The sequence below is a fragment of the Lactuca sativa genome, chromosome 4 (assembly GCF_002870075.4).
Source record: "Lactuca sativa cultivar Salinas chromosome 4, Lsat_Salinas_v11, whole genome shotgun sequence".
Lineage (NCBI taxonomy): Eukaryota > Viridiplantae > Streptophyta > Magnoliopsida > Asterales > Asteraceae > Lactuca > Lactuca sativa.
The window spans coordinates 373,799,021-373,818,961 of record NC_056626.2 but is presented as its reverse complement, the minus strand read 5'-3'; the positions used below and the strand labels follow the sequence as shown (position 1 = coordinate 373,818,961).

Below are 19,941 nucleotides of genomic sequence, written 5' to 3'. Positions count from 1 at the left end.
GATTTCTGACATAGAGGGGTGTTTCTTCACTTGCTCATCTCCTGAGCATTTGAGAGTACGGTTCGCGCTGAACCAGCTTCGCTTGGGAGCGAAGGACTGGTGGAAGTTTGTGACGGCGCACTTTACGCCTGCTGAGCTTGCGGCGGTGACTTGGGAGAGGTTCACTGCCATGTTCCGGGATGAGTACGTTCCCCAGGTGGAGAGGGAGCGTTTGGCCCAGGAGTTTCTGACCCTCAAGCAGGGTATTGAGTCTGTTACGGTGATTACTAGGATGTTCCACGAGAGGGCGATGTTCTGCCGTGAGCACGTGTCCACTGAGCAGGCACGTATGAGCCGATATTTGAGTATCTTGAGGCGAGACATTCGGGAGTTCGTGGTGAACTCCTCATACCGGACATTTTCCAAGCTTCAGGCAAATGCCCGGAAGAGGGAGATTGAGCTAGAGACTCAGGCCAGGGAGGAGGCGGAGTCTCAGGGGAGGGATCGGCGACCGGCGCAGTCTCAGCCGGCAGCCAAGCGGGCCAAGCCCTCTGATCGCAAATCAGGGAGCCAGAAGGGCCGCACTTGTGGGAAGTGCGGCAAGGGTCATGATGGAGTCTGTAGAGCGGGATCTTGCTACAAGTGTGGAAAGGAGGGGCATATGGCCAAGGATCGCCCCAAGGGGTTTGCGGTGTGTTTCCACTGCAACCAGACCGGACACCAGAAGGCAGAGTGTCCACAATTGCGAGGATCATCTCAGGGACCTGCCCCTGCCGCCATCAGAGCTACCGAGAGTCGGCCAGTGAAGGCCGAGGCGCCGAGGGCACGAGGGAGAGCCTTTCAGTTGACCGCGGAGGAGGTCCGTGCAGCGCCCGATGTTGTGGCTGGTATGTATTCTTTCGTGTATTTATTTTGATGTTGAGATATTATGTTTATATTATGTTATGCATAGGTACTTTCCTTGTGAATTCTGTACCTGCCTTGGTGTTATTTGACTCGGGTGCGAGTCGGTCTTTTGTATCTTTGGCTTTTAGGCAGCATATCAGTGTTAGTCGTGAGGCATTGGGTCGGCCTCTGAGAATTTCCATAGCTGACGAGAGGGTGATATATGCCACGGAGGTTCTCCGGGGGTGCGTGTTTGAGATTTTCGGTGTTGATTTCCCGATTGATTTGGCTCCTATTGCGATGGGTGATGTCTGTGTCATTGTGGGCATAGACTGGTTGAGCAGATTCGGTGCGGTTATCGACTGTGAGCGACAGCTGGTAACCATACGAGACCCTAGTGGGGGAGTTCTTATGGTGTACGGCAAGGGTACACGTTCTGAGGCAGTGTCTGCAGCAGGGCTGTAAGGGTTTTGAGGCGTATGTGATGGATACGCGGGTGGATTCCGAGATACCGAGGTCAGTTGAGGAGGTTCCGATAGTGCGTGAGTTCTCGGATGTATTTTCAGAGGAGTTGCCGGGTGTGCCTCCCTGAGGCAAATGGAGTTCAGTATCGATTTGGTTCCGGGGGTTGCGCCTATCGCTAATGTGCCTTATCGCCTTGCACCTCCAGAGATGCAAAAGTTATCCTCGCAGCTTCAGGAGCTGCTAGGGAAGGGGTTTATTCGGCCGAGCAGCTCGCCGTGGGGAGCGCCTATCCTGTTTGTCAAGAAGATGGATGGTTCACACCGAATGTGCATTGATTACCGGGAGTTGAACAAGCTGACGGTCAAGAACCGTTACCCGTTGCCGAGGATCAACGATTTGTTCGATCAGTTGTAGGGAGCATCTTGGTTCTCCAAGATCGATTTGAGGTCTGGATATCATCAGGTGAGGGTGCGAGATGAGGACGTTCAGAAGACAGCGTTCAGGACGTGTTATGGGCATTACGAGTTTGTGGTGATGTCTTTCGGGCTCAGCTATGCCCCAGCTATGTTCATGGATCTCATGAACCGAGTTTGCCGGCCGATGCTGGATCGGTCAGTGATTGTATTTATCGATGACATTTTGGTATATTCGAGATCTAGAGAGCAGCATGAGGAGCATTTGAGGGAGATCCTCGGAGTTCTGAGAGCGGAGAGGCTTTATGCCAAATTCTCTAAGTGTGATTTCTGGCTGCGAGAGGTCCAGTTCCTGGGTCATCTCATTAACCAGAAAGGGATATTGGTCGACCCGACCAAAGTTGAGGCGGTGATGTGTTGGGAGGTGCCGAGGTCACCCTCCGAGATTAGGAGCTTCCTAGGGTTGGCAGGTTATTATCGGAGATTTATCAAGGATTTCTCTAAAATCGCAGTGCCACTCACCAGCTTGACCCGGAAGGGTGTCGCTTTTTCATGGGGCCCCGAGCAGCAGGCCTCCTTCGAGACGCTTCGCCAAAGATTATGCAAAGCCCCAGTGTTAGCCCTCCCGGAAGGGATGGGGGACTTTGTGGTATACTGTGATGCATCGATCTTGGGGTTGGGAGCGGTGCTGATGCAGAGAGGGCATGTGATAGCATACGCATCGAGGCAACTGAAACCTCAAGAGACGAGGTATCCCACCCATGACCTAGAGTTGGGGGCAGTGGTGTTCGCCCTCAGGATTTGGCGTCACTACCTGTATGGGGTTCGGTGTACGATATATACGTACCATAAGAGCCTGAAGTATTTGATGGATCAGCCCAACCTAAACATACAACAGAGGAGGTGGTTGGATGTGGTCAAGGATTATGATTGTGAGATTCTGTACCATCCGGGCAAGGCTAATGTGGTAGCTGACGCCCTGAGGCGCAGGGCGGAGAGCGCCCCATTGCGAGGTGTATTTTTGCGATTGACTGTGATGGCTCCGATGTTGGACACCATTCGTGGAGCACAGGCTGAGGCCGTGAGATCGGAGAACCAGAAGAGAGAGCGAGTTGTTGGGTTGGTATCGGAGTTCGTTACCGATAGTCGGGGGCTTATGACCTTTCAGGGGCGTATATGGGTACCGCATGTGGGAGGGGCACGTACCATTTTGATGGAAGAGGCTCATCGGTCAAAATTTTCGATCCATCCTAGGGCCACTAAGATGTATTTGGACATGAGGAGAGAGTATTGGTGGCCCTGTATGAAGAGGGATGTTGCGTGGTTTGTTGAGAGATGCTTGACCTGCCGTAGGGTTAAGGCCGAGCACCAGAGACCGCATGGTAAGTTGCAGCCGTTGGAGGTTCCCGAATGGAAGTGGGAACAGATCACCATGGATTTTATCACCAAATTGCCAAGGACTGCCAGGGGAGTTGATGCAATTTGGGTGATTATGGACAGGTTGACGAAGAGCGCTCACTTTCTTGCTATCAGCGAGAGTTCTTCAGTAGAGAAATTGACAGAGGTGTATGTGAGGGAAGTGGTGTCACGGCATGGAGTGCCGATCTCGATTGTTTCAGACCGTGATGTGCGTTTCACTTCCAGATTCTGGAAGAAGTTTCACGAGGAGTTGGGTACTAGACTGTATTTTAGTACCGCATATCACCCCCAGACAGACGGACAGAGTGAGTGGACGATTTAGACGCTCGAGGACATGCTCCGTGCACGTGTGTTGGATTTCGGGGGAAGTTGGGATACGTACTTGCCCTTGGCAGAGTTTTCCTACAACAACAGCCATCATTCGAGCATTGGTATGCCGCCCTTTGAGCTGTTGTATGGGAGGAGGTGCCGGACCCCCATTTGTCGGGGGGGGAGGTCGGACAGCGTGTGATGGGCAGTACAGAGATCGTGCTTCAGACGAAAGAGCAAATCCAGCAGGTCAGACAGAGGTTGTTGACCGCTCAGAGTCATCAGAAGAGTTATGCAGACAGACGCCGGTCCGAGCTTGAGTTTCAGGTCGGCGACCTTGTGCTCCTGAAGGTCTCTCCTTGGAAAGGAGTGATTCGATTCAGGAAGAGGGGCAAGTTGGGGCCCCAATATATTGGTCCATTCCGAGTGATCGCGAGGGTAGGCAGGGTTGCCTATCGTTTGGATTTGCCAGCAGAGTTGGGGCAGATTCACGACACTTTCCATGTGTCGCAACTGCGGAAGTGTATAGCCGATGAGTTGGCAGTGGTTCCATTAGAGAATATTCAGGTGGATGTGAGCCTGAATTATGCTGAGAGACCAGTGGCAATCAGAGATCGGAAAATCAAGGTTATGAGGAACAAGGAGGTACCCTTGGTTTTGGTTCAATGGCAACATCAGAAAGGGTCCGAGATGACTTGGGAGCCGGAGCATGAGATGCGTGAGCAGCATCCGGAGTTATTTGAAGAGCGAGACTTCGAGGGCGAAGTCTAGTTCTAGTGGGGAGAATTGTAATAGCCCGGATTCCCATGTATTAATTATTCTTATAATTTTGGTGATTTGTGAGGAGACTCGGCGGGTTGGAGCTCAAACTCGCCGAGTATGATCGCGACTTGGGCACGGGTTCGCGTCTGGACACGGCGAGTCCAAAATGTGGACTCGGCGAGTCCACACTGTTTAATGAAACCCTAATTTCCAGGGTATGAGACCTTTTTAAAGGGGTTTATGGCCGTCATTTGCGGCCACCAACCCCAGAGAGAACCCTAAAGAGTCTTGAGCGTGTTGTGAGAGAGAAGAGGAAGATCCTTGACTATTTGTGGGTATTTTTGCATATAGAAGAGGATCAAGGTAAGAGGAGACCATAGAAGGTGCTAATCCAATAATTCTTGAGCTTAGAGACTTCATTTGAGGTAACCATTCGTTCCTTTCTCAGTCCTTGGTGTAAATCTTAGAGTTAGGGTTTCTTTGTGGAATAATCCATGGAGTAATTGGCCTCCTCACGTGTTGGTGCTTTAGATTTGGGCCCAAAGAGGTCCAGAGACCCTTTTCCCTCAAGCTTTATGAGTGTTAATGGAGGCCATGAGCTTAGAATAGCATTCTAGAGGCCATATCATCAAGTAAGGCCTTTGAACCTTTGCATGAGCACCAAGATAGTAACTTTACGTTATGTATGTGCTTGAAAGGACTGGATCTATGAGTTATTGGAATGGATCTGGCCTCAGGAGTGAGTTTGAGTGTATGCATGGCATAGACTTGCCGAGTCTGAGGAACAGACTCGGCGAGTAGCATGAAGATTGTCCATAACCACTCAGCGAGTGGTCTTGCCGAGTTAAGGGGTTGACTCAGTGAGTCAGGGAGAGTCAGAGAGGGTTGACAGGTGGACTGAGTCAAGCTGGAACTCGTCGAGTTGTTCTTGAGACTCGACGAGTTGAGTCGTGGTGGCCCCGCAACTCATGCCAGGTGGAACTTGTCGAGTTAGGAAAATACTCGACGTGTCGAGAGAGGATCCCAGGGAATCAGTGGATGCATATAGACTCGCCGAGTCGCTATAGTGCACTCGCCGAGTCCGGTCAAAGTTGACCGTTGACCATTGACCAGTGTTGACTTGATAGGGGTAGTCAAGCTTAGTTGTGAAAGTGTTAATTAGAGATGTATTGTGTTATAGGAGGATTATAGCTCGGAGGATCGAGTGCGAGTGATTTTCGGGATTTGCGAGTTATCGAGATACGCGAGGTGAGTCTTCTCACTATACTTTACCTTGAGTAGGTAATCAGAGTTATGTGACAGAGTATTTGTATGCTATATGTATGTTATGTGTTGTACTGCATTATTTCTATGTGATTTATGCTATGCATGTTTATAGAGTTGGAACCGGAAGGTTCACAGAGATTAGAACTAGAGGGTTCACAGAGTAGGGTCTACGGACCCATAGAGTTATAGCCTCGAGTGGCTAATATGTGTTATGTGTGGTATTTTGGGGAACTCGCTAAGCTTCGTGCTTACAGTGTTGGTTTTATTTGTTTCAGGTACTAGTGATGACCGTGGGAAGGCGCCGACTTGATCAGTACACACACACGGGATTTTTATGTTATCAGATCTTGGGATTTTTATGTAGCATGGATTGAGTTTCAAATATTAATGCTTTTATGAATGTTAAATGATTTGTGTTTTTATAAAATGCGAAAAATTGTTTTGAAATTTGCGGTGTTACAAGTAAATACTAATTAATAATATGATTTCCAAATAATATATTATCCTTGTAATATATTAATAAAATCATTTGAGTACCAATTTATTATTTCACATAATAAATTCTACTCTCTCTCCACTAGTCATCATGTCAAGTTGCATGAGTGAAGGCAACCCAAAAGGACCATGCTACAATCAAATCAAGTACATACCAATTAAAGTTATGGTCTTAGACACCTAATTCAACATGCCCTCCATTGGGTCCTTCTCGGTATACATATATGTTATTCTTAGGCCCCACCTGACATCGTTCTCTACCCACTATACACATACAATATATATCACATAATCATGCTAACACATACAATAATAATATAACAATAGCATACAATTCGATCATCGGGCCTCGCCTCGCATCGAGCCCCGCCCGATATACATAGCAACGCATAACACATGAAAGGGTCACGCAAACTCCTAGCATCCTAACATAAACAATAAGGGCCGACAATGGTGCCTTCGACCCGTTGAACCCAGTGAGGAAACTCACATCGACTGCTGAATCTCACTGAAAATCCTTGGCTGCTGGTCCGACGAATCCCCGAGCTATCCATACAAAATAACACCCAATTAACATTTTGGGTTCCAATCCATACCCAACAATCCATACTTGGGGTAAAAGGACCATTTTACCCCCTCACCAAGTTTGGTCCAAAATTAAGACCCAAACTCATAATCTAAGGGCCCAAAAATCCAACTAATCATTCAAGTCCCATTTATGGCCCAATTTTCCAAATTGGGCCAAAACCCTTACATGGGCCTTACCCTAAATCCCAAACACTTTTCCTAGTCCAAAACACTTGCACTCAGATGGCCCAATAAGAACTCAAACACCCAAGCCCAAAAGAAAGCCCAAACTTGAAGCCCAAAATGCAAGAACCCATCTGACTGAGTATGCGGGGCGTACTCAGCTGTACGCTAAGCGTACACGCTATATGGCTTATACGCCGTGCGTACAGACTTTTACGCCCAATATACTCACCCATTAAGCCAAAATCCTCCTTAAGAACTTAATGCTTAAGTCCGGAAGTCCAAACCACATATGTGAATCCTAATAAGTGTCTAGAACCATAAAGTCGGTGACTTGGTGACTTTGCATGCCCTAAAAGAACCCAACTTCAATATATAGCACTTTAGTTTCACTTAATGGTCATAATGTCATTCATGGGTGATTCTAAACCCTAAAGGTGCCAACTTTATGGACCTTAAACCTTAGAAACACCAAGAGTGGTAACTTAAAGCTCATGGAGTGGTATCAAACCACTAGATCTCATTCAGGGGGTCAAAAAGGGACCAAAACTCATATATATTTGATTAAAGCCATTAACGATCAAGTTCATAGCTTTTTACCTCAAACAAGCTGGATATGGAGTAGAGAAGCAGGATCCATAAGCTATTCCTAGATCAACAACCTTGCACCAAGCTTCTACTTCTTTAATATGGACCAAAACATACGAAAATGGACACAATGAACTCAAAATACAACAATGGAGGCTAAGGAATGATCTCTAAGGTTTTGAGGGCTAAGGGATGGTAAAGAGGCCAACCCTAATGACTTAAGGTGTTTATATAGGGTGCATCACCCTAAATTAGAGTTTCCTTAACTCGCATATATGCCCCGCGTACGTGTTCAGAATCACGACCAGTCCTCGCATCAGTACGCTAAGCGTGCCCCTTAGGACACCTCGCGCATTGGCTTTTCTTCTTGTATGCTAAGCGTACCACTTGGTACGCCCCGTGTACTAGTTGAGGTCCAAAATGTAACTTTTAAGATAACATAAAGGCGATAACAAAACATACTAGGATTCAAGTGTTACAATAAATCTTAATTATAAGTTCCCAACAACGAGTTATAATTATAATTATAAATTACACGGAGGCAGAGTAAGAGTAGCTCACTTACATAGTACTGTTGATGAGAACCGGGATCTAAACAGACAAAACACTGACTCATGATCTCCTACTCAAAGGCTATTACTTAACTGAGTACTCAGGGGTGTCATAGGGATTCGCCTTAGGCTAAAAACTCAAGAAAAATGGTGATACAGGAGGGAGAATCGAGAAAGAAGAGCTATAGGGGTGAGGAAATGGCAGTAGGGACTGATTGTTATTTATAGGACAAATTAGGGGCAATAGTGTTTGCTCTTAAGATTTGGCGGCACTACTTGTATGGGTTCCGGTGCACTATCTAAACGCATCATAAGAGTTTGCGATATCTTATAGACCTGCTGAAACAGAACATGAGACTGCATAGGTGGCTTGACTTGGTCAATGATTATGACTTCGAGATCCTTTACCATCCGGGTAAAGCGAATGTAGTTGCGGATGCTTTGAGCTACAAGTCGGATGGATTTTTGGTCGGGGGTATGTGTATGAGGATATCCATTAATTCTCCACTTTTGGATTTAATCAGAGGGGCACATGTAGAAGTAGTCAAGAAGGAGAACTGGAAACAGGAGAGGATCAGGGGGAGATCAACAAATTTGTCACCGATAGTCGGGGATTGTTGACCCTGTGTGGTCGGGTATGGGTTTCGATTTAATATGGGAAGCAATTACATATTTATAATATAAACCTATACCTAAATACAAAGTCCTTTGATAGTCATAAAACTAGCATTAAAATTATAAACTTTATGGTTTAGTTTTAATTTAATGTAAACTAAGGAAGTATCTTCGTTTTGCAGGGGTCAGATTTCAAGTAAACTATTTGCGAAAGGAGTTTACAGTAATGTTTTATTGATTTATTTATTGAAAAAGACATATTATCTAATCGACAAGCATATTTTTGATTACACGTTTATAATTTCCAATCCTTTAAGGGATTGATTTGAATTTCCATCATCGACACTGAAACTGCTAGTCTCCTGAACACCAGGCTGCAAAAAGGAAACAAAAGGAATTAAAAAAAAAATGAGAAAATGAGTATATTAGTGACTTATTTGTTACCTTGTAAAGGATAATTGCTTTATCCACATCAACATCATGTCCAACTTTGTACCTTCATTGATTGCCATTGCTAGAGACTTTACATGAAACTTAAAGGCTTTGCCACAAACACATAGGCATATGTAAACTAATTCATTGTTTTCTTCAAAACGACCAACATACTCCTCCCTCCTCCTGTGCGACATCCACACTTCCCTGCAACAACCATATACAAATACAATCAATTTGACATGCACCCACACCCACACCCACATTTACATGCAATTGAAAAAAATCTTGACCAAAAAAATAGAAAAAATGTAACCAATATCAATAAATACTTAACTCTATCTATTAATTTGAAAACTGTAATGCTTAAAATCTGACACTCAAACATGGAAAATAGACAATTACAATAAGTTGAGATTCAAACTTTGAAAAAATATGTAAATGTTTATGAAATATGAATAAATTTAAACCTTATCATTCCTACATCTTTATCAGGTGAAATGTGCTTAAATAAACCATCGATCATCTCAACTCTTGTTGCTTGTGCACGAAGAGATGCTCTGTATCATGAAATTTGAGGCCATTTCCTTGAGATGACAACCTAAATGTACATACTAAAAAGACATGATTATTAATTATTATTAAGAATGTGGAGAAATTAAGAATGTAGGATAAAAATACAACATCAATTGAGGGAACATCAACACGTCAAGGTAAACCATGGGAGACATCCATTCCAAAGATTATGGTAGGATTCCTAAATCCTTTATATTTATTTAACGAACCTTACACACTCATGTCAACTATATTTTCTAGAGCCCAATTCAAATTATCCTATTTATTAACTCATAGACATTCTGTAACAAAATTTAGCGAAAAGAAAACCAACATTATTAAAAAAATGTAACCATCCTTAAGAAGTAATATTTAACAAAAAAAAATGACAGATAATAACCTAGAGTGCTAAAAGGTCATCATTCTAATCATCCTGTAAAAAAGCAACATACTTCAGATAAAAACCCAGAGTGATAAAAGATTCATCATTCTCATCATCCTGCAAAAAACAAAGTAACATACTTAGTGTTATACTAATAGCAGAAGGTTTTATGTGTAGAATTCATTCCTTTTATTCGATTCCATATAACATATTCATTATTTGTGAATTAATGGTACTTCTAATATCCTTTGGGTGCCATTAGTCAGACAATTGCTTAATATGAGATCTCTATAGGAAAGAGAAGAAAACTTACTAAATAATGTAATGAAAATGGGTACATGTGGAGACAAAGTAATTTGGAAACATCGTTTTGAAGTGTTCAATCTGCTTTCACTCGGTTGTTTCTGGCAAATACATTAACACAAAAAAATGTGTCACGAGTTTGAATTTGTAAGTTCAATATCAGAATTCTACAAAGACCAAAATTCATGTCGAGTATTCTTTATGGTGCAAACCTTGAATCTCATCCATAAGAATGGCTTCTAAAGCTTCAATCTCCATCTCCTGCTCCTGCACATGGTCTGTTGTGAAGATTTTAGTAAAAATGGATTTCATATCCTTTCCTTATTAATCCAATATTCATGATGCTGACAAACATGGGCCTTTTACACAGTTTAATTATGCGGTAAGGCTGCTTAACTATGATTATCCCACATTCCAAACAGTGGCAGACCTTAGTGGAGCCCGTAGGGTCTCGGGCCACTGCTCCGATTCCAGCACGCAGTGTAAAAAAAATTATGTTTTTTTTAATGTTTTTCTATTGGGTGCACCGACTTAAAATACAAGTGCCACTACTAATTTAGATTTATTCAAAAAAAAAAATTAGTGCCACCCCTACTAAAACATTCTGCGTGCTTTACCGATTCCAAATGACTTGAATTCCTTATTTCCATGATTCCATCACACTTAATGTACTCTACAGGCTCCTCTTAGATATAATGGGTTTAGTTCTTGAACAACTTTTCACTCAATGATGCACTGGTAAACAAGATCCAAAATCAAATAGTTGAAAGTCATGGACCTTCAACAAACACCAACTTCAAGTGAATACAGGAAGATAAGTGTAATCAACGAAATAGCGAGAATGAGATTTGATTTATGTGTTGCATCCGTCGATTTCTTTCAACCAAATACCTTCTATTTCCCTTTTCTATTTTCAATTCATTCCCAACTCAAGCCCGCTTCCCATTTTCACCAACACACACAGTAACAGAATCAACAAAGAAGTTAAAGATTGGGATGGGTATCACACAAAACCACAAAAGGAAAAGTAAAAGAATGACTCACTAGAGGTGGGTTCTTAAGGGGAATCGACATCAACGATATATGGTGATCGAGGAAGTAATGAATAAACAATTCGCAAGAAGCCTCTAGAAGCATGGAAAATAGGTCCGAGGTCCTGTAACCTAACCTTTGTTGTTGCTGGCACCTTTCGCTTTGAAAGCCCTAAAATCCCAAAACGATCGACGGTGGATTCAGAGGTTCAAGATACAAAGGTCGTGAAGATTTTCGAGACATTCGAGGAGTGAGAAAGGAAATAAATCACTGGTGAAGGTAAAGGTGGAGTGAATAAAGAAGAGACATAAATTGGAAGAAGTCTTTAACAGACAAGTGTTACCCGGAGCAAAACCATTAAAGAGTTGAAGACATCATGTAACACAACACGTGTCCAAGAAACTAATCTAGACACTGACAAACAAATAAATAAATAAAAAATTAAAAGCGGTCCAATAGGATCATATCACGGTTCATAGGAGAACATATGATTTGTATGTATAAAGAATTTTTTATTTTGTAGTCAATAATATATATATATATATATATATATATATATATATATATATATATATATATATATATATATATATATATATATATAGGTTTAGGTTCTATGGAAAACAAAAAACCCTAAAAAAAACCTAAAAATCAAAAAAATGCATAAAAAAATACTTAGAAATCACTAAAAAAAATTTGAATTTTGTTAACAAAAAATTGCAGCTTTTTCTTTCAATTCGTTGAAAAAAATAATTTTTTTTTAATAAAAAAAATTTTCAAATTTTTTTTTCAGCGAATTTGTATAGAAAGCTGCGATTTTTTATTAAAAAAAATTCAAAAAAAAGTTTTGTGATATCTAAATATTTCTTTATGCATTTTTGTTTTAAAAATAACCCTTCCCTATAAATTTTAAAACAACATGACATATTTCATTGTTATAAATTTAATCCACCGAGATGCTAAGGATACACGACACTACGAAAATCACCAAAACAACCAATTTACTGATATTCTTAGTCGTCTCCGATGTATCTTTTCATATTTTTTCGATTGCACTAGAAAATTAGTTTATTTTTATATATTTTCAGGCAATCCATATTTAGTTGTAAACTAACAATATATATTTATTTATATTTTAATTATACAATTATATTTTTGCATAACCTACAAATATTTGCTTAGCATATATATAATTTTGCAAAAACAACTTTTTTTCTTTTTTCAGATGCTCGATTAAGAAGAATGCATTGTGTCATTTGTTGTGTGACATTTTTTTTATTATTATTATGATTTAAGAACTACGTTGATATAAACAAATAAAATAATATCTGGACCAAATCTGAAAATTAATCTTAACTTAATAAACATAAACAGACATCTAAGAGAAATATTTTTATTTTATTTTATAAAAATCGATCATTATCCATGCGGCAACAAGCCCACGCGCCTAGAGGCATCTAGCAGGTTTTTAAAGGTAACTTTTGAAAAAGTTTACAAATGATCTTTGGTGACATGACAAATATCTGTATTCTGTGGAGTTAATAAATAATTAATATTCTTTTTAGTGTTCTACTTACAAATACATTTATTTTGTTCATTTCATTAAAAATTAACAACTATCGTGAATATATTTTATAATTTGTTTATCATCTATAGCACCAAATTTAAGAATCTATGTAAAATATATTGTAAGTGATAGATAATACATAAGATAAGTCATGTATGTCACATGGTTAAATTTTACATAAAAATGATTCACAAATTACAAGTTTTCACATTACATAGTAAAGAAATAACATAATACATAAATTAATAATATGTTAAAGATTTCTTACATTCTTTTATAGTTAATCATATCATTTTACGGACTTCATATCACTTCTTGACTTAGTTTGATTCGCCACATCATAATTTACATATTTGACTCAAAGAAAAAGAGTTGACTTGGGCTATGAATTACCAAACTTTCTTCTGACCCATAAGCCCAATAACCTCATCCCAAAGCCCAATACTTCCCTCATTAGCCAGCCCAACTACATTTGGGCTACAAGCAGCAACAGCCCAATACCCAGCCCTTATTTCACCTCTCAATTGTTCTTTCTCCCAACCACAATATCCATCAAAGAATCTAAACTCATTCACTCCAACTACGTTCCGCTTAACCATTTCAGAAGCACACCCTACACTCTCTTTGGTCCCATAATACAACCCTTTCATTACTTCATCAAACACCCCACTATTTCTCACCCCATCACCCCCACTCACCAAGAACAACCCTTCTTCAAGGGGCCCACCAAAGAACAGTGGTCGGTCTGAAAATGTTCCTGACACGTCTAGTGTCGTTGACCGCATCTCCTTTATCGACATGAGTGATGGGCGGTTAATTATGATGCCAGTTGGTCCGACTGGACCCGTGGATAATAGGAGCACCACTGTCTTTTCGAAGATGTGTACCCCATTTAGTTTCTCGGTTGCAATCAATAAGCAACCTTTTTCGGGTTCATGTATTGCATGAACCCATTTTTCACCTATTTGAACAGATGGTGGTTGGTTCACTGTGGTGTTGGAAGAAGATTCTTGTGAGGTTAATGCTTGTTCTCCGGCTACTAATCTTGCTCTGAATGATCGCCAATCGGCATCATGAAACATATTATCCTCATCTCTGGACGAAGGCGATGGTGAATTTGATTGTGATTGACAACCTATGGCAAAAAAATAAATAAATAAAAAATAAAAAATTACACCGGTTAAAAAGCCATCATCATTCATTATCTCTCCATGAGATTGTGTTAAATAAATAAAAAAAAAATAGTCAAAACTAAAGTAGCCAAAAAATCAATTAATTAAAAAAGACCATATAGTTGTAAACTAAAAGATAAACCATGAACTATTGCCCACTCGCCTTTAGGAAATCCCACCTCAACAGTTCTCATAATTTAAACAAAACATTGATGAACTTATTGATTGAGGTATGAAAATGGTTAATCACTTATTGTTTTAAACCAATTTCCCCATACTTAAACCAATTTATGTATCTATTGTTTTAATTTATTGCCAATTTATATTTACCAATCTCGTAATGCATAAATTGATAAAAACTAGTAGCAAAGTATTGTTACACAAGTTGTTTAACAAACTTATTTTGTTGTATAAAATGGTTAAAAAATATATAAATTTGTTACATAAACAAGTGTCTAAAAACTTACATGTTGTAGCAATACGAGTGCCAACTTTTCTAAACCGAATTCGAGAAGACAGTGTCTTTGGTTGCATAAAGATTCCGGGTTTGATCGAAGGGATGACAACTTCCAACGATTTTGTAAAGGAATTTGAAGAGAAAAAGCAGGCTTCCATGTTTCTTGATTGCTTCTTCACTGAACTGGGGAAAAGAAGAAGAATATGATAGATGAAAAATGCAAGTTTTTAGTCCTATATAATGGGAAACAGAATGGATGTACACCACAAGGTTGTTGTTAACCCAATCCTAAACTTGTAGGACTCACTTTTTTTTTTTTTTTTTTTTTTGCTAAATTGTGAGTATGGGCCAGTGGATAAACCTTTACAGGTAAGAAGATGTAGCAAATAGGAGGGTTACATGTGGACCTTTTTGTAGTTGAAGCAAACTGGCAATAATTCTGCACTTTATGTAGGATGTGTAATGTTCCTAGCCATTTAGTTCTACAAATGTTGAGCAGCTGTCAAAAACATTACTAGAGTGCAAGGTGAAAAGGTTCCCATTGGGATAATATGTGTAATGCGTAGATATGATGTTTTTATATGGTAGCGATAAAGTATGGTTATAATTTTTTGAACACGAACAAACAATAACAAAAATAAATAAATAAAATAGGGAAAAGGATAAAAATAAAAAAAGTATTTATATATTTAGGCTTTTAACCCTTAATAATATTATTATTTTTTACATATTTTTGACTAATTAGTGATAAATGCATAAGTCTTTTTATTAGAAAATGACAAAGTATATTATTTTACTACAATTTTACTTTATTCTCTATGTATGACAAATGATATTATATTAAAATAATTTTTTTCTTAACGTAAAATTAAAACCCCGGTCAGAAAGTTACCAATTTTTTTAAAAGTAACCTCGATGAAAAAGTAAAAAAAAATTCTAGAAAAAAAAAAAAAAAAAAGTAAGAATTGCTTTAAGAAAGAAAATACAGTAAGAATAGAATAAGACAATATTGTTTACAATACAAAAAGAATGCAATAAGATCATAATAAGATAATATGTTTTCATATAAGAATAATACATTAAGATTATAATAAAACAATATTATATGTCAGACAGAAAGAATACAGTAATATTACAAGTAAGATAATATTTTCTATTATATAGAAATAATAGAATAAGATAATATTTTATGTTTGATATTATTATAAGATTAAAATAAGATAATACATTTTGTAAGACTCATAGAACAAAGTAAGATTACATTAAGATATTACCCTTTCGAGACTAAATACAACTCATGGAATAGATTGTTCTTTTTATTCCTCTTTTGGTTGGGTCTTCTATGCATATTTCCCATTTGTTTTACGCAGAGGATGTAGTTTTCATTGGTCGTCGGAGAGATTATAATTTCTCCAATAGTGTTACTATCCTCCAATGTTTTTTATGGCATCTGGTCTTAAAATTAATATCTAGAAGTGTAGGTTGTTGGATAATATAAGTTGTAACGTTATCGTTTTTAACGTTATCGTTTTTCATTAAGCATTTCCTAGAAGAATCATTATTTATGTTAGTTAATAATATAATCTTTCTTATGTTAGTTAATAATGTAAACTTTCTTATAAATAAATAAGAATTCTTCATACATGATATGTGTTTATATAAATGTTATTTATATAATTAATATTTGAGTTTGTTTTATAAGTATAATAAATAATCTATATAAAAGTTGTAGTAGTCATTAATATGAACCCATAGATATAAAGAACGTCGAAAACGGAATCCGTACGAAGAAGTTATGATTTTTTAAAGATACACCACGTTAATCTTGTTTATAAAATATAAAATGAAAATAGATTGAGAATTAGCTGTTAATATCTAAATGAAAATTGTAGTACACAAAATTACAAAACCTTTGATATAAAAAACGTTGAAAACGGAGCTTGTATGAGAAAGTTGCGATTATCTGAAGAAAACAAGAACTTAGCTGACAACAAAAAGCTCTTGGCTTTTAAGCGGCCATGTGGCAGCTGGAGAACCCTCAACCCCACCAACCACCAAGTGATGTGGCATCACTAGAAGCCGCCACATAGGACACGACGCACCTAGGGGTATGGCCCGATGCGCTTTTCGATAAAATTTCCCTATAAATAGCAAACCAACCCCTCATTCATTCCTTGATAATTTCGATCTGATTCTCTCTCAACCCTCAAGATTTCAGTCCCTCGTGATTTGATTTCTTCGTTCTTTAGTACTGGAGTGTTGGACAATCTTTTAAGATAAAGATTCAGGGACGAAGTCACGCTCATGGAATTCAAAGTTTTCGCTAGAAGATCATGTAAGGTAATTTTCACTTACTATGCTTGTTAAGTGTAACTTGTATTGTTTTCATTGTCGTTAATAAGAACCTATAAATAAGATTTATCAATAATACTAGTTATAATATTGATTGATCTAGTTACGGGCATGGTGTTTAGGCAAAATCTTAGTGAGGTGTTTTAAAAGGATTTTTCAAAGAATATATTTATATTCCATATGGATCATACCTCCAATATTATCTTACCCAATAATTCCTTATTTGATAGAACTTGGTATTCTTTGGGATTAATGAAGAATATGAGAAATAGTTAATATAATTTTGAGCAATATAAATATAAAAGAATACTAAAACTTAGTAATATTTGTATTTAGGTCATTTAAAAAGGAAAACAAAAGTGTTAGACAAAGAGCTAACTTACCTGCAAATATTCCACCTTTAATAAGGTGAGTGCGTAGCTAGTTTCATGGTACACATTTATATAGACGTGTTAAATATCAATTGAATGTTTATATGCATACTGAATGCTTATTATTTGGAATATGTGCTAAGTGTATATTTGATATACTTCATGACATGTACTGTGTGTGCCAGATATGGTCATATATTGTCTAGTTAACATGCTAGATTTATTATTTATGTTATCATGCTTAGATTGCATTTAAACAGTAGTCTCATACTGGGTGCGTGTGAGAGATTTGAACCAAGAGGAGAGCTCTTTTTTGTGGCACTATTACGTGTCGGGGGTACTATTATGTGTTAGAGTACAATACATACTAAGTCATCTAACGGAGTAAGATGACGACTACTGACTTTTTTAGAATGTCTTGTGGAACATTATCGGGTGTTCATTCCCGTAGGTATTTTATACTATATCCCCCTCATGGTTGACTTTATTGACTTACGTCTTCCAAGGAATCCCATGAAGTAGAATAATCTACTCATTTTTTTATAGTGATCCATCATGATAGATCTCAAAGGATCAGTGTGTGAGAATCGATGGGTTGGGTAACTTGTGGTGCATTATCATAACAATATATCATATATGTATTGTTTGATAATGTTTGTGTTTGCAGGATAAATATAATAATAATAGCGGGTTGAAAACTCCACGTGTCTCGCCAGGTTCCTAAACATGACCCACTTAAACATTATGTATCACATGTAGCGGTACTAGGACAACTAGAAAGTAATAAGAGTGTGTAGAATGAATAAGAGGCCTATTATTGTATTATATATTGTAACAAATTATGTTTTATATGTAGGTTTGTAAACCATTATGCTTGTAACAAATGTTTGTGATAATGATTTTGACATCCTTAGAGCTATATTTTTTTGACGTGATTTAATATTAAAAAATGTTTAAGTTTATTTGGGACCTTCCACAACAGAGTTCCATAAACAACTTTGCCATTTTCAAATCATAAAAGAAAAGCTTTTTTGAGCCTGAAATTAGGAGATGTTGGTACCAGAGCATTAGTTTAAGCGAACTAGTAGTATTAGTTATTTCTAGACTTAAACTTTGATGCTAAGTGAAAATGATAAGATAAGTATGATACCATATATTAGGATAGATGCCTAATTTGCTATTATATGCTAAATGATTTATATTATAACATGCCTTAAGATGCATACCTTACTTGCTATTTGAAAATTACACACATATTATAGGAAGTTGCCTTATTTGCTACTATGTGCTAAATATACATCTAAAAATTTTAGTAAATCGATGCTCGATTCTATTCCCACTATCTATTGGTATTCTTACTAAATTGGAGTCTTTGAGGAGTAGATTATTTGTGGGTGCTGATGAAGAAGAGAAAAAAAATATCATGGGTTTCTTAGGGTAAAGCTTTGGCTTCTAAGGAAAATGGTGTTCTTTGTGTTGGTAGCTTCTGTGTCTTAAATAGAGCTCTGGTTTTTAAGTGGATCTGGAATTTCAAGACTCATCCAGATGATGAACGAATCCTCACGCCCTTATAGAAAATTGCTTCTACCTTACTCGAAACCCAAAATCTGAAGTCTCAAGTTGGTCTGACTCCATGAAAGACCACCCATACTGAACCATCGTTGAATCCATTCCACTTATCTCCCAACTGACTACTCAAATTCTGATAACTTAAGGTTCCAACTAGTAAACATAATCACATACAAGATATTGTTACCGAACACTTATACTTGATAGAAGGCTCAGATAATCCTTCAAGTAGAGGACTCATTCCTGCAACGGTTAGACTCAGACGAGAGTTGTGCAACATGGTCAAATCATTTACTCTGAGATTATTTAATCTAAACTACAAGTGACCTAACATATCCCCCGAATAACAAACAACTCCACACACGAGACCCAAATCACTAATATCGCCTTGACTTATCTCGATGCCCACTAACTGCTTTCTAAAAGTAGTTGATACCTCTCTGATCCCAACATGACTTCCCGCCTGGTTGCTGAGTCAAATACACACACAGCCGCCCCACGCGACTTCCGAATGAAAACCTCATCTGGCAATAATTGCCCAAGCTGTCTCACCACTTATGGATCCAACTAATCATAACAACCCGAAAAACCTGACGCCACCAAGTCCAATGCTAAAAGTGAATGCTACAAGATCAACTATAGTCTTATATCACAATCGACGTCCAACGACCTACCATTTCATGATTTCATTCATGTTGTGGTCTTCCCACAACCTTACAAACTGGCCCACCCTGGTCTAAACCATTTGAAGAAATCCATGACCAATCATATAATGAAATCCATCTGAAAATCCAAAACCCCATACTTTCATGACCCCCACACAGATAGAACCAACCCAAAACACAAGAGCCCGATCTGCCAACAAAACAAACCCCTCAACATTAAAATTCCCTTATTCTTATCCCACTGGAATGAAAATCCTGCACAAAAACACTCGCGGTTCCCAACTCGAGATCTCACCCAAAAACCAACTCGATACTCAACTTATAACCTGAGATCCAGGCATCTGCACTTGCATTTTACCTAGAACATTCTGATTCACGACAACCCCTCGCTAGACCGGGACATGAAGGTTCCCAAACCATCGCTGAGACTACCAGTCTCACACCTGGTCTAACCACCAGGTTCCCAAGAGTCTAAATAACAATGCTACCCATCCTATAAACCCCTTTGCGTCACACACTAACCACCCACTTGATCTTGCAACTCCAGATCCAAACCTTGACCCAATGATCTCTACTAGGTCCTACCT

At 38.7% G+C, this 19,941-nt stretch overlaps 1 protein-coding gene across 1 annotated transcript; it reads right to left on the bottom strand.

Moving 5' to 3' along the window:
- Positions 1–12,908: 12,908 nt before the first annotated feature.
- LOC111893847 (uncharacterized) lies at positions 12,909–14,618 on the bottom strand. The gene is made up of 2 exons (XM_023889931.2): positions 14,408–14,618; positions 12,909–13,903 (listed from the first exon to the last, which is right to left on the bottom strand). Exons 1-2 carry the CDS (start codon positions 14,553–14,555, stop codon positions 13,158–13,160), a joined length of 894 nt encoding a protein of 297 aa, XP_023745699.1. The 5' UTR covers positions 14,556–14,618; the 3' UTR covers positions 12,909–13,157.
- Positions 14,619–19,941: the final 5,323 nt, after the last annotated feature.

Excerpts from the sequence above, each read along its gene's own strand:
- LOC111893847 (XM_023889931.2), bottom strand. The coding sequence starts at position 14,555 with ATGGAAGCCTGCTTTTTCTCTTCAAATTCCTTTACAAAATCGTTGGAA. Across the intron at positions 13,904-14,407 it reads CACTCGTATTGCTACAACAT|GTTGTCAATCACAATCAAAT; the intron begins GTAAGTTTTTAG and ends TTTTTGCCATAG.